Below are 15,000 nucleotides of genomic sequence, written 5' to 3'. Positions count from 1 at the left end.
TTTTTTTTTTTTTTTTTTTTTTTCTTAAACCTCCCCTCGGCCCAGGGGGGTCTGTTGTTTGTAGCTTGTAGACAAAACATTCCAATAATCCGGTTTCAAAGGGAAGAGCACCCACCTTATTTAAACCATAAAGCAATTAAAGCCAGACGTCTAGCCAGATCTAGGGTCCTGTTTTGTTCGCTCCCATTCAGCCCCGCATAGCAGGGAGACAAACAGAGTTGTAAAAGTGGCATTTTTTTGGCTGCGGAAATGTACCTATGGACAGCTGGAGGGTCCTTGTCGGTTTTGTGTCCCTTACAAAAGGGCAGATTTGAAACCAGGCGCACACACACACAAAAAAAAAAACCCCACCCCAGAACCTTATATACATGCCTATACATATATATTTTTTTTTTTTATTAGGTTTTGTTTTGGTTTTTTTTTTTTTTTTCTCTCTCCCAGAGCTGTAAGCGCATCTCCCCCCGGGCAGAGAAATACATGTGCATGTTCACCAGCGCCGGCACACAATAGCTGTATCAGTATGCGTCTGCACACACGCGCCATATGTCAAAGAATGCCGAAATTGGAGCATTTTGATACATTAATCCAGGGAAAGGCTGGCCACAGGGTGTGCTGCTGGGTGCAAGCCGCATTTTCTTCCCCCCCCCCCCCACCTCCTCCTTCTTTTTAAAAAATTACCATTATTTATTTTGAGCCGCACGGGGGTGGTTTTTTTTTTTTTATTATTATTATTATTATATTTTTTTTCTTCCTTCTCCTTTGGCTGCTGTGGAGGAGAAATTCAATGGCTGAGCCGCACCAGCGCAGCCTCCCAGCAGGGCCAAATGGCATTTTATAACTGGTGTAACCCTTCACCGGGGGACAAGGGGGGGTGGGGGGTGGGGGGTGTGCGTGCGTGCGTGTGTGTGTGTGTTAAGGATACAGGGGGCCTTGCACATGAACTAAAACTGCGGCAGGATTTTAACCCAACCCAACCCACCACCAACAAAAGAAAACCCCAACCAGCAGCTCGGTGGAGACAAAGGGGCATCTCCTTGCGCTGCCCGCCGGCTGGAATGGGGGTCTGGCCGGAGGGATGACTGCGGCAGGGAGGGAGAGGGGCTGGGGAAGAGGTTGGGGGGCGGGGGGGGGGAGGGGTGGGGGGGGGTGGGGGGAGAGAGGCTGGGAAGGAGGAGGGGATGGGGGGGGGGGGGGATCTGGGGAGGGAGGGAAGGAAGGAGGGAGGGGGGGGGGGGGCAGGGGGAGGGAGCAGGCTGTGGTCGCACTGGAAATGAGATCCGCTTGAATGAAAGGGGGGCCAAAATGAACTTCCATACATCACGGCTTTTCAACATCGCTAAACGCTCCTGACAAGCCCCTCCAGAGAGCCGGGTCCGAAACTGCCTCCAAAGTCCTGTCCAAATGATGATCGGCATCTTTATTTTATTTTATTTCCTTCCCCCCCCTCCCCGTCCCCGCTCTTAATTAATAATCATAAAACGGGGATAATTTCGCCCCTCTACGCGAAGAGGACGCGGGCGAGCCGCTTCCCGATTTTATTCTTTATTTGAGGCGGGATGGACGGAGGGAGAGAAGCAGACGGGAGGGAAAATAATAATAATAATGATAATAATAATTAAAAAAAAGAATTGACGCGGCTTAGGTGGAAAGATTTCCCCCTTCTTCTTCTTCTTTTTTTTTTGGTCCATAAATCTTTCGCTCCGCTAAAATGTTTTCTAACCTGACCATTTCATTGCGCTCGTTAAGGTTTTTTTCCCGAGCAGACCTAGCACAAAACTGGGATTGTAAAAGGGCTTTTTAGCTTCCCCTGCTCCAGGGATGTCTCCGCTGATAGACCGCGGTGCGCCTGTCCCCCCTCCGGTGACAAAAATAGACCCCGCTTTAAAAGCGAGGACACAAATCAGGGGAAGGGAAGGAAAAGAAAAACCTCCAAATGCTTCAGCAAGAAATATTAAAGAGCAATATTTTATGAGATCAGCAGAAGTAATCGCTTCCAGATTTTTTTATTTCGGAGGAACTGGGACGAGGGCGACAAACGTATCTCGCTCGCCTGATCTGGTTTTGATTAGAAAGATTAAAATGCTGCTCCACTCATTTCATTAAAGAAAGGGACCTATAACAAGTTTTTATGATTAAACATCCCTCGCTGCTCATTTTTTATACAATCTCCTGCCTCTTGTTTCTCATTCAGCAGCCTGGAAAGCGCCCAGAGAAGGAGCCATTGATAAATCCCGGCTCCCTGCGCTGTGGGCAGCGCATTTCTCGCCTCCGCGCAAGCCACTGCAGCACCAGCCCCGGCTCGCACTGGCAGGACGGGGGGGGGGGGGGAATTGACCTTTCCGCAGCCAACAACCCTTTTTCCCCCACTCTTTTTTTTTTTTTTTTTTTTTTCACCCTTAAATCTTCCCAGGGCCGAGGGGGGGGTGTGTGTGTCTGCCTTTATTTTTTACCCTTTTAGCCCGAAAATTTGCAGGCTGCCGCATCGCCACCACACATTTCTTTCTTTATTCCCCTGCTCTCGCTTTTTCCCCCCCTCCGCAGCTTCTCCTCCCTCTCCCCCCTTCTCCACTCCAGACACTTATTCAATTTATTTAATTTATTTTATATATTTTTTCCCCCTTTCTCCTGGGCTGTTTTGCGAGAAGCAGCGCTTCCAGCAAAGCTCCAATTTTTTGGCAACCCATCGATAAGGCACGAGTGGATGGCAGGGAGCGGATGCCTTTGCCAGCTCCTCTATTCCCAGCATCCATATTTAGCCTTTTTACATATCCTTCGATCGCCCGGGGTCATAAATTAGTACAATTAATTATCCCAATCTAAAAATTGATGGCACATATAACCCCTTACCTCAGCGCCTTTTTATTATGGTGCTTTGAAATAGAAAAGTGCTGGGGAAGGAAGCAGAAAATCTCCACTTCTCCTCCGGCTACCGGGGGGGTTGCTCGGGTCCCCCCCGCGCCGAGGCACCGGCACCGGCACCGGCACCGCCCGGCCGAGCCCCGGGGCTGCTCCTCCGCAAAGGGGCTTTAAATAAAAAGACACCTACATACTGATATTTGGGGTTGGGTTTTTGTTTTTGTTTTTTTTTTTTTCTTATTTTTTTTTTCTTTTCCCGTGACGTTAGGTATATTTACATAGAGCTGCTCTACAATAGCGAACATAACAATATTACAGAACGGTTCTGAGACGAGAATAAAATACACAAATAAGTACAGCAGAAACGTTCAACACCATGACAGAACATCATCGAGCCATATTTCCCTTCAGTCTTTTTTTTTTTTGATTTTTTTGTTGTTTTTTTTTTCTCTTTTTCCTCTCTTTTGTACAAAATATTCACTCACGAGCTCGCGGAATTAAAAAATAAAAATACTGGATAAGTTTAATTTATGAAATAAAATACTAAAAAAAAAAAAAAATAATAAAATTCAAGTACTTCTTGTGTTTGTTTTCTGAGGAGGACAAAACAAGGAAGAAGAAAGGAAGAGAAAACAACCCCCCCCCAAACATCTTTCTTTTATTTAGTTGCATTTTAGAAAAGACTCGTGTCCCAAAACGCTTGCTGTGTTTGCCTATAACGCTAAACATTCATCCGCACATTCAAAGTCAGAAACATTTCAACCCCCAAAAACAGCCTCTTTTTTTTTTTTCTTTTCTTTTCTTTTTTTTTTCCTTTTTTTTTTTTTTTTTTTTTCTCTCCACCCTCGTTTCTCATTGACTGGACTTTGCCAACTTTATTGCTGTTCTTTATCGGTTTTTTCTTTATTCATTTTCTTCATTTTCATTCGCCTGTTCTGAAACCAGATTTTGACTTGGCGTTCAGTGAGATTAAGGACTCTGGCTACTTCGTACCTCCGGTCCCGTGTAAGGTACATATTGAATAAAAACTCTTTTTCCAGTTCCAGGGTCTGATACTTTGTGTAAGGACATCTTTTCTTCCTCGTGGAGCGCGCATGAATCCAATTTGCGACGGGATTGTCTGAGAAAGAAGATTTTTTTTTTTATATATTTTTGGTGGGGGAAAAAAAAAAAATCAATGTATACAGCTGGCCTTTCTTCCCTCCCCCCCCCCTCCACGCCCTGCTGTATCTATGGAAAGAAACCTGTTTAATTAGCAGATCTTACCTAAATATTTTAAGTGACCTTCAGAAGAGTTTAATCTGTTTATTTTGGAGGGGTCATTTCCTTCTCTTTTGCTGCTGTTCTCACATAAAAGTTTCAGTAAATAAAACTGGAGCAATGGGTTTAAAATAATAATTATCCACATGACTGCTACTAGCAGTAATCTAAGAACATAGTCATAAAAAGTCAAAATTCCCACCATTTCATAGGCCCATAAACTCTTTTTACAACCTCAGCTCTCCAATACTTTCCCTAGAAGCTTTCCCAGACCTGGAAAGCCGAGTTTGTTTTTTTAATATCTTAAGGATGACACGCGAGGTGTCCCACCGGCTCCCAGAAATTGGCTTGTTTGGGGGGGGGGGGTTGTTTTGGGTTTTTTTCCCCCCCCCCCTCTTTCCCCCTCCCCACTCCTTGCGTGGACCTTCCACGCTGCTGCCACATCCCCGCTGGGTCAAGGGGAGAAAACCCATCGCTCCCCTCCTTGGGTTCTTCCCCCCCCCCCCCGCCCGTTTTTAGGCAGCTGCCTGCCAGCAAAAGGGAGACTTTTCGCCCCCTGATTCCTTCCACTTTATTTTTATCACGAGGGTGCCTGGCACCAGCCCGCCTGTCATAAATAGAGGTGTGAGCGCCTTCCCAGATGGAGAGCGAGATACCGAGGCACCAGGGTGCTCCCAGCTGCTGACACCCCCTTTTTATCGCTCGGAGATCACCCCAACCTTAGGCCGAGGGGGGTCCTGGGCACGGCCGAGAGGCTGCGGGGGGCGTGTGGTCCCCCGGCGGGTGGCCCCCGCATCATCCCCAGCGCCTCTCCGGGAGGGTTTGGCTAGGAGGGGTTGGTTTTTGGGGTGTTTGGGGTTTTTTTTTTGTTTTGTTTTAATATAAGCCTGGGAGGTGAGATGCCCTCCTGCCTGCATCCCCCAGGAGCTGGTCCCCTCCGCAGAGCTGGTCCCCTCTGGGCTGGAGGTGAGGGTGATGGTGGCCGTTACCTGACTCCTGCCCTTACAATGTTCAAGGTTTCCTGATGGCTGGGTTGGGTTGTTTTGTGGGGTGGGTTTTGGGGTTTTTTTTGGGTTTTTTTTTTTTCGAGTTCTCCCCCCCCCCCCCCCGCCCCTTCCCTCTCTCTCTCACTTGAGCTGCAGAAGATGTTTCTTCAAGTGTATGGTCCAATGTCCTGCGCTCGCTGCCTTTTGCCCTCGGCTGCCTCCAAACACTTAGTTTTGCCTTTACAATCCCAATTTTCCTCCTTACTTCTCCCCTCCACACACACACACACATCCCCACACACCCCCGGCCCCTCGCCCAGGGCACCCACCTTTTCATTTATTCCCACGTGTTGGGGCATTTTATGAATAATTGCACCGGTGGAGCTTTTATTGATTTTTAAAATAGATAAAGAGACACTTCTGCATTTAGCCAGAGATATTCCCTTCCCCTCCCCTAAAAAAAAAAAAACCCACATCAATACGCTCACTTCCAGCCAGCTACAACTCTTCCTTGTTCTTTGAAAGTGGAAATATTTGAAAGCGAAGAGGCTTCTCCCTCTGCCTGCCCCCCTCTCGCTCCCTCTCACAAACGCACTCTCCTTCTCTATTTATTTTATATATTTTTTTTTTAATTCCTCCCCCCCCCCCCCCCCCGGTGGAAGGTGATGAATATTGGATCGAAGAAGCCAACAGCCCCCCACCCCCCTTGCAAAAAAAAAAAAAAAAAAAAAAAAAAAAAAAGGGTGAAAAGAAGGGGGAAAGAAAAATAATAATAATAATAAAAAAAAGACTAAAGAGCCCAAAACAAAGTAGAGATATTCGCTCTCCGGCTCTGCTAGGCGGGCTCGCTCAAACCCCCAGATCTTCCTGCGTATCTGGAGTTTTAGGGTCGGGCTCTCTCTAAGGTAATTTCATTTTATTGAGTAGGGTCCTGGAAGCCGTAATGCCTCCCCGGTCGTAAACAAGAATGACTTCGACTTACTAGGGTCTAATTCGTGCTTTTCTTCTTTGTGTTTGCTGGAAGCGATGGCTTCGGACTCCGGGGAAGGAATTGTCTGCGCTGCTCTGTCTCTCAGCTCCCCGGGAGCCGCGTACATGTAGTCCGCGTAGCCGCGGCCGTCGGCGGGGCCGCACTCCGCCCGCCGCCCGGGGAAGGCGTCGGGCTTCAGGCCGTAGGGGCGAGCACCGGGGGCGAAGGCCGGGAAGGAGACGGCCCCGGCGAGGGGCTCCAGCCAAGTCCGCATGTACCTGGGCTCGGCCCCCACGGGCGCCTGGGGGGCGTAGGGGTGGTAGCCCACGGAGGATTGGGAGTGGACGGGAGCCCAGGAGGTGGTGAAAACGGCCGGCTTGGGGGCGAAACTGCAGGACGGAAAGTCGGCACAGTCCGGGACTAATCCTGACGGTCGGGCAGCAGCCGGGTGGGAGGCAGAGCTGGGGAACCTGGAGGCCAAGAGCTCTTCGTTCTCGTGGCTTATCAAGGAGTCAACATAGTAGTTGCTTATGGGGCCAGAAGCCGACATGGTTCCCCCCTCTTTTACATTCATAAGATTATTGTATGAACTGTATGTGTACTTTTTATCTTCTCATAGAACAATCAGGGCAGGTAATTATTTTTTCAGCCTTTCCCAGTGTGCCATTGGCTGCCCGCCCTCACGTGATTGTATTTACCCAAAAATATAGCGTGGATCAATCCGCAGGTCTTTTTTTTTTTTTTTTTTTCCTCCTTTTTTTTTTTTTTTTTTTTTTTTTTTTTAATAACGCAACCCGGCTTTTCCGAAAACGGATGGAAATGGGGCGGAGATGGGGAGGAGGGAGGCTCGGCCGGTCCTCAGCCAGGGGGATGCTCTACTCGGGGGCTGGGGGGGGGGGGGGTGTGGGGGGGGTGAAGGGAAGGAGGAGGAGGAGGGCTGGGGGGGGGGAAGGATTTGCCCTGCTGCTGGGGAAGGTGGAAGGTAATTGTGGAAGGTAGTCCAGGAACTATTTCTTGACGTAATTTGTCTCTGTCCTTTGCTTCTGCAGCTTCTCGCCTCTAATGGATACATTAAATGGAATATGGGTTGGAAGGGGAGAAGCGCCGTGGAGGTGGGCTCCCCACTTGGAGAAAGGAGCTATAAGGGGGGGGGGGGATGTGGAGGGGGGGGGTGGGGGGTGGGAGAAGCTTTGAACCTAAAAGGAAAGGGGGCTTTTGTCATCTTCTGCAGCGCTGTCTCCTCCTCAGGCTGCTCAGCAGCTGGGAGATCTGTGGGGCACAGGCACATCTAGTCCTGCTTTAAGAAATAAGTGTCTTCAGGAAGGGAAAAAAAATAATAATATATATATAGTATAAGGAGCATCTTTGCAAAGAGGAGGGGGAAATAATAATACCACCCCCCCTCGCAGAAAAAAAAAAAAAAAAAAAAAAAAAGGCAAAGACTAAGCTTTTTGCAGTGAAAGGCTGCATTATTCGGCAAGTAGTCGTGGATGTTTTTATGTCCTTCAATAAAATTTTTACGAGGATCATTTGATTGTTCATAAATGTGTCGTTCATTAAATAAAACCGTAGGACTGAGTTTCAGCTCTAGAGCTGAGGATGAGGGAGCTTTTGCGTATCAGGAGGAAGCAACAATGTGTGTTGGGCACATGATTGTTCTTAATTTTTTATTTTTTTTTTTATTATTAACGCCTGGAAACTTTTTTTTTTTTTTTTTTTTTTTGCACCAAATCGATTGAAGAAGTTGGGAGCGTTAAAAAATCGGTGATAGCCTGCCTGCATTTTGAGAGAATAACCTTTCCTTTGTAAGGAAAGACAGGTAGGTAAATAGCTCACGCCCATTGGAGTCTGAAAGAAGGGAGTTAAGCGATTTTTCTGGAAGAAAAAAAAAATAATTAAGATACCTAACCAAAAATAGCCTCTCATGTTTTTTTTTTTAGAAACCGAACCCCTCAAAAATATGGCTTGTCTGGGCTCTCCATCACCTCGGGTTTTCTAGGGCTGGGGGGTCATGGAGGGAAATGGTCAAAATTTGCAAGAAGAAGAAAAAGTGTGGGCTCAGAGAGCGATGGGGGTTCCTCCATGGCAGAGGCAGGCAAGGGGGGGGCAGGGTGTCTCCAGTGATGCAGCATTCACCAGTGACAGGCGTTCTGTACACCCTCTGCAAGTCCCACGGACGGACACGGCAGAAACCTCTTCAATTATTATTATTTATTATTATTCCCCCCCCCCCTTAGTAAGTTGCATGGGAAATGCGAGGAGGAGGGGGAAAAGAGATTAAGGCAGATTCAGGGATAAAAAGTCAAGAAGGAGTGATGCTGCCAGAAGACAACCCCTTCACCACCCACCCCCCCCAAGCCCCTCCAAACTTACCCCCTCAGCTGAGCCAAGATAAAATCCTGCACCTCAACTTGCAGGAAAAAAAATACAAATTAAAACTAATGCCCAAGGCTGCCCTCGCTGCTGCTGGGAAGAGGATTTCCCTCTCGAAAAATAGGGAAGGCTTTAAGATAAAAATATGACGGGGGGTGTTTGTCAAGGGACCCCGGATTTTCCAAATTCGAAGAGAAAAGTCATGGACTCGCTGCTCCCCCACAGAATTTATTCCTCATTCCGTTTTAAGTCCCCTGCTTTATGTGAGCCCTTAAAGGGAAATATTCCTGCAGGAGCAGAATGTCTTCTTTGGCCTTTATCGAGACCAATTTATCTGTCAATCACCAGTCTCCAATGACGGTTATTTTTATGTTCGCGAGAAAAAATATATATATATATGCACACACTCATCATTATTTTACCTATCCCCATTTTAAAAATTTTTACTCCGCAGGGCAGCTAATATAGTGGGCTGTGACATGTGGAGGGGAAAAAGCAGCTTGGCTTTTCTACTTTGCTGGAATATTTTAGAGACAACCCTTACAAAAGAAGGGTTGTCTGCAGGCGTATATGCAGAAGGGGAGAGGGAGAAAGGGGAGAGAGGCAGAGAGAGAAAAGGTGGGAGAGAGAAAGGAAGGACTGAGCACGCAGAGGGAGAGCAGCACTGAAAAGCAGAGTCAGTGGGGAGGTTTTCCGGTGGGGGAAAAAAAAATGTAAAAAAAAAAATAAAATTAAAATTAAAATGTCAGGGTATACCACAGACGAACCGCAAAACGAGCAGGAATTACCAAAGCCAGGCAGTTATAATAAGTAGCAGCAGTTTTTGTAACCTTAATGCAAGCAGGCAAGGTCACTAAATTAGTCGTGGATGGTGCGTGTTGGTGTTACACAAAGGCAAACCTATCTGGCAAAGATTTCTTTTATTTTGCACGGCAACCTGCAGCCCACGGAATTGCTCACTCCCCATCTTGTCGTGGGATCTTAAATTAAAAATAAATAATAATAATAATAATAAATAAAAAAATAAATAAGATAGCGCTTGTAGTACAAACCCCTTTCATTCGGGGGGTGCTGCTCTCTGAGAATTAAGCAGTCGCGAAGCAGAGATGGAGACGCTTCACCTTAAAGCGAACTAAAGACACGGCTTAAGGCTAAAGACACGGCTTAAAACAACGTTTTCTCTGCTGCAGAACCCCGTAACACGATGAGAAACACACCCCCCCCCCCCCCCCCCCCTAAAATTTAACACGATGTGAACCCACATAAAATATTGTCCTTTCACGCTTATCTCGACGTGAAACCATCCCCCTGGCTGAATGCAAAGTTATGTGAATAAAGTCCACTCAGAGTGCAGGGCAAATAAAGCAATATCCTGAAATATTCTTCTTTTCAGTAGCAGTGTCTCCCCAGCAAATATCCAGACTGGAATTAAAACCCTCCTTGCTATTGAATTCAGCAGCTACAAGGTTATCTCCCAGCTTTCATGGACGCTCCAGCCAGGCTCCCGTGCCTCCACAAAAGCTTCCGTACTTGTTTAAGGGGAGATTACCTCTTCTGAAATGATGGTGAACTATCACATCCCTTCCAGGCAGACTCAATATCTTTTCCTCTCACCTCCCCTTTTGAATCTGCGGGGGAAAGAAACTTAATTGCATTGAGCAAAACTAACGCTAGCAGTCCACAAACTGTATGAGTATTTATATATATATATATATTTAATTTTATTTTTTTTTTCCTGGCGGAGAAAAAAAAATAATAGTAATTAAAAAAAAAAAAAAACAAACAAAAAACAACCTCGAGTCGCAAATTAGGCTGTTACAGAAAATCAAGCCTTTGTCTGAGCACTGTCCTGCCCAGTTGACTTCTGACACCTTTTCGGAGCTAAATGCTTCTTCCCATGTTCGCCCTGCTCCCTGCAAGTGCTGTGTGTGCTCAGCCCGAACTGCATCCCTCCCCTGCCCTGTGCGCGCAGCCAGGCTCTTTCCCCACTTCCAAATCTTTTGGTTTCGCTTTGAGAAATTCTCCCCCTGATTGGAAGGAAGGGAGACAAAAAAATAACCCTAATAAAATAAAAAAAAAAAAAAAAAAAAAAAGAAAGACAGGAGAGGGAGGGAAAAAAAAAGACAGAAGAGGGAGAAAAAAAAAGAAAAAGAAGAAGAGGGAGAAAAAAAAAAGAATAAAAGAAACAGAAGAGGCAGAAAAAAAGAAAAAAAAAGAAAAAAAAAGAAAAAAAAAAAGAAAAAAATGAACTATTGGACAGTCTGCCTGCTGAGGTGACGCTGCTTTCTTGGGTTTTTCTTGCTTTATGAATTTTATTTTATTATTATTTTTTTTTTTGCCAAAAGAGGTGGCAAGGCAAAGCCAGCCTGCGGCCCCCGGTAACTGGGGGGGTGTGTGTGTGTGTGTGTGTGTGTGTTATCCCCCTTTCCCGGTGGCAGCTCCAGGCCCCAGCCCCACCAGCAGCCTTCCTCCTCCGCAGAGGGGCTGCGGCTCTGCCGCCCCGCCGGGGCACCCCGAGGCCGGAGCTCCCGCCGGGGTCACCCCCGGAGCCGCAGCCCGCCCCCTCTCCCCCCGGGGGAGACCCGAGGGACTCGGGGACGAGCACCCCCTTTGACAGACAGACAAACGGAAGGGTTGGGGGGGGGGGGCGGAAAAAAAAACCCCAACCATCCGCTTTCCCTCGCTTTCCCTCGGTTCAATTAACACTGTCAAGTTCGGATTAAAAAAGAAATCGGTGTTTTCTCTGCTCCTTTGCCCACCCCCCCCGGGGCTCCCCCTCCTTTGGAGGAGCAGGGAAGGGCGGTGCTGGCTTCGGATCTCCAGAAGCGAAACGAAAGCAACTCTCCAGCTCCAGCTCCCACTGCATTTCCAGCCCCAACCCGGAATAAAGTTCCCTTTTTCCCGCCCCCCCCGCTTTTCTTTGTCCTTTTTCCATTCCTTTCCTCTTCTCTTTTGCCTGCCCAAGTTCTTTCTCTCTTTCTTTTGTTCCTTCTTCACCCCTCCTTTCCTTAAAAAAAAAAAAAAAAAAAAAAAAAAAAGAAGGGGGGGGGGGGGGGAAATTGTACACAATAGCTTGAGTGACTCTAAAGCAGACTCTCTGCAGAGGCTGCAAAATATTTCCTGATCCCTCAGACGCCTCTGTTTATTCCAGGATTGTCTCTTAAAGTAAATAAATATGGGGAAAGATTAATTTCAGGCCAAACACCATCCGTGAATCTTGCAGCAGAGCGATGGCAGGCTGTAGGCTCTGCCTTTCCCCCCCCCCCCCCCCCCCCCCCGCTCCCTCCCGCTACATTCTTTGCCTACTTGAAAATCATATTTATTCAGGCTTCCTTAAAAGTTATCATATAGAACAGCCCCCCCCCCCCCCCGCCCTCCCCAGGACAACAACTGACCGCCGGAACTCGCACGCACATCGCTTTATATCAACGTGAAAACTTCAGTATGGGAGGCATAGCTGAGGCAGAGAAAAGCAGTATTCAGCTAAAAAAATGACACTGCAGGAGTTTTTTACCTGCTTAAGTGCTTCTCCCCCCCACACCCACCCACGTCCCCCCCCCCGCTTCTGTCTGTTGCTAAGAATTCCTGTCTCTCCAGTGTTGGAGGTACGGCTAATAGACAATAAATTCCGAGGTGCAATTAAAGCTAAGAACAATTTCTTTAAGTGGGTTATGGTCTCCTTTTCCAAAATTTCAGGTCTCCGCCAGACGAAGCCTCTCGCAGATGTTCACAACCAGCAGCCGGGGAGGGTGCAAAAATAAAGCTCCTCTCCAGGTTAGCTCGGTTTTGGGTGTGATACGAAAGGCAGGTCAACAGGAGGGGAAAAAAAAATTTCCCAGAGAAGTAAATTAAAAGACGAGCGAGAAAACAAGCCTGAACCCAGAGAGGCGAAGTGTATACTGCCTGGAGAAACATATTTCTATACTTCTCCCTTTACATTTATTATGTTTCTGTCAGACACCCTGTAATTAGCATAGATAACTATAGTTGCAAGCTCCAAGTTGTGTCTGCAAATTCTATTGTTTGGCTGCTCCGGTTGCACACCAGCGAGCTTGAAAGGGAGCACAAGGTGTTAGGAAGAGCCTGGTGCCCTCAAATAAGACAATAACCCCACGAAATGTACAAGGCGGGGGGGGGGGGACACACACACACACAGGGACACGACGGGACGGGAAGGGGGGGGGCGGAGGGGCGAAGGGTGCTGCTTTAGGCGATGGATTCCAGCCCGATCTGCACCGCAATATCTCTGGCCTGGTGCAAACGTCTCCTGCAGGAGATCAGCCCAGTCTTAAACCTGCCTCTATCTACCACAAGTATGGCTTAAAATAAAGAATATTCAGGCAAGACCCCGTCTTATGTCTTAATCCTTCCCCCCCGCCCCAAGTAGTTGTTAGTAAAGGTCATCTGCAGAGCCAATACCTATGTAGACACCTAAAGATAACAACCTTGAGGAGGGACATTTGCTACCATTTACTCCAGCCCTTCCACCAGCCCCAGTTTGTTTTCCAGCCCTGGAGCGGGTTTTCGGCTGGTAGGGAAGAGCTGAGCCTTCAGGGGACTTTCCCAAAATCCAGCCCAGCAAATATCCGCGAGAAGCCAGGAGAGATTTTATTTGGCGGGGAGAGGGGGAAAAAAACCTCCAAACCAACCCCAAAACCCATAATATAGCCCAGTTCTTCCCCTGCTGGGAAAAAAAAAAAAAAAAAAAAAAAAAAGAAAAAAAAAAGAAAAAGAAAAAAGGAGAGTTTATCAACGCAACCTCATCTCCCCACAGCCTCCTACTCAACTTCTCCGCCCCACAGCTTTTGCGAGGAGGTCTTGTGCAAAACCGCCCCAAAATCATTCCTGGCAGGAAAGGATAAAGTTCATCCATGGGCAACGCACACAGGGAGGCAGAGGGAAAAGCCTCCAGGTTTTAAAATTCCACCTGCTGGGAGAGGAGCATTATACAAACCGAGGCAAGGAAAATTATGCAATCCAGCGCATCGTAATATCGCTAATATTTTACTCCGATAACAGCATCCGAAAGTGCATGAACATTAGCAACAAAGCAAACAATATTCCGCGAAGGGAGATGAAGGCGAACAGCATGGTGTCTTTTTTGACTACCCATGTTTTTACATAAAAAAAAAAACAACCAAACCAAACCAAACCAGGCACATCCATAAAAAATAGTCGAAGCAATAAATTCCCACCGTCCTTCCTCCTGATCTAATATCATAATTAAAAAACAGTAGGGGAGATTTTAACTTTTATTGCATTTCTGGAGTGGGGTTGCTAAACATATATTAACTTTAGATTCTTCTCTTTCTCGCCAGGGGGGTGGTGTCTCAGAAATAAAATCAATCTTAATATACACATAACAGATATTGTTTTGTCTTGTACATGCTGTTAGAAGAAAGGGAAAGAAATCTGCAGATAGTTAATACAGAGAAGGCAAACTCATCATACATGTAATGAATCCTTTAAATCATTCAATTATCACAGCACTAATATCAAATAATTATGGTTAAAAGTACCAGTAATCAACCTTGTCCCTGTTGAAATATTAATTTACAGTATCGTGAATTAGTTTATTCTTTTTTTTTTTTCTTCTTTTTTTTTTTCTTTCCTTACCCTTTTTGTAAACTCGCTTATTACATTTCTTTCCAGCTTGGTGTATTCAACCTAAAAGGATGAGGAAAATAACCGCACTCCGCGCAACAGCGCTTTGAACCAAATCAGCAACTATTTCGTCTTTTCCACACTTCAAATACAGCATCTTGAGCACAGCACACAACACAAAGCGACACGTTTTCAAACCGACGCTTCAAAAATATACATTAATTCACGTCATTTTTATTCTCATCTGGGTTATAACATTCCGACCAAGCGCCCGTCCATGTGGAGCAGGGACATTCCCATTTTTGCAATCGAAATACACTCCTTGTACAGAAACTTGGCCCTGAGGCTCACAAATAAGAACTCAAAACCGGGGGAAAAAAAAAACAACCAACAAACCAAAAACCAAAAAACCAAAACACCCCGAAATGTCACAATCCACCAGCCAAAAAAAAAACCCAAAAGAAAACCACAAAATACACCATTCCCGCCAGAGCCGAACCTGCCTTGGGAAAACCTGCTAGCCTGCCATTTTGCGTACTCAGAAAAATCCAAATATTCCCGGTTTAAGACTTTATTTCTCCGCGCCAACCTGCGCTTTTCCACCGACAAACACCCGCCGGGGTTTGACAACAACCTAAGGCAACACCCGCCGGACTCGGGGTTTTGGAGGTACCACAACACACAAATCTCTGCAGAGCCCTGCCTCACCCTCAGCGCGTTTCCCTCTCTATTTGCTCGATTTAGCCCTCCGCGTATTTACACCTCCTTCTTGCCATTTCACAAACATCACTAACCCCTCACCTCGCACAGGACCCACTGATATTTTCTTCGCTTTCCTTTTTTTTTTGCCCCCTTTTATTCCCCCTTTTTCGCATTGAAACGCTCAGTCGCAGAGACAACTTTCCCAACTTTTGCAGCGGATTTTGGAGGGGAGGGGGGGGAAGGAGGGAA

At 46.7% G+C, this 15,000-nt stretch overlaps 1 protein-coding gene across 1 annotated transcript; it reads right to left on the bottom strand.

Moving 5' to 3' along the window:
- Positions 1-3,731: 3,731 nt before the first annotated feature.
- HOXC9 (homeobox C9) lies at positions 3,732-6,646 on the bottom strand. Its single transcript, XM_074164968.1, has 2 exons — positions 6,085-6,646; positions 3,732-3,976 (listed from the first exon to the last, which is right to left on the bottom strand). Exons 1-2 carry the CDS (start codon positions 6,644-6,646, stop codon positions 3,732-3,734), a joined length of 807 nt encoding a protein of 268 aa, XP_074021069.1.
- Between the last annotated feature and the right edge of the window lie 8,354 nt (positions 6,647-15,000).

Source organism: Numenius arquata, chromosome 29 (genome assembly GCF_964106895.1).
Source record: "Numenius arquata chromosome 29, bNumArq3.hap1.1, whole genome shotgun sequence".
Lineage (NCBI taxonomy): Eukaryota > Metazoa > Chordata > Aves > Charadriiformes > Scolopacidae > Numenius > Numenius arquata.
This window is presented reverse-complemented; position numbering and strand designations above follow the sequence as displayed.

Coding starts and splice junctions, on each gene's coding strand:
- HOXC9 (XM_074164968.1), bottom strand. CDS start 6,646: ATGAATGTAAAAGAGGGGGGAACCATGTCGGCTTCTGGCCCCATAAGC. Junction 3,977..6,084: donor AAAGCACGAATTAGACCCTA/GTAAGTCGAAGT, acceptor CTTCTTTCTCAG/ACAATCCCGTCGCAAATTGG.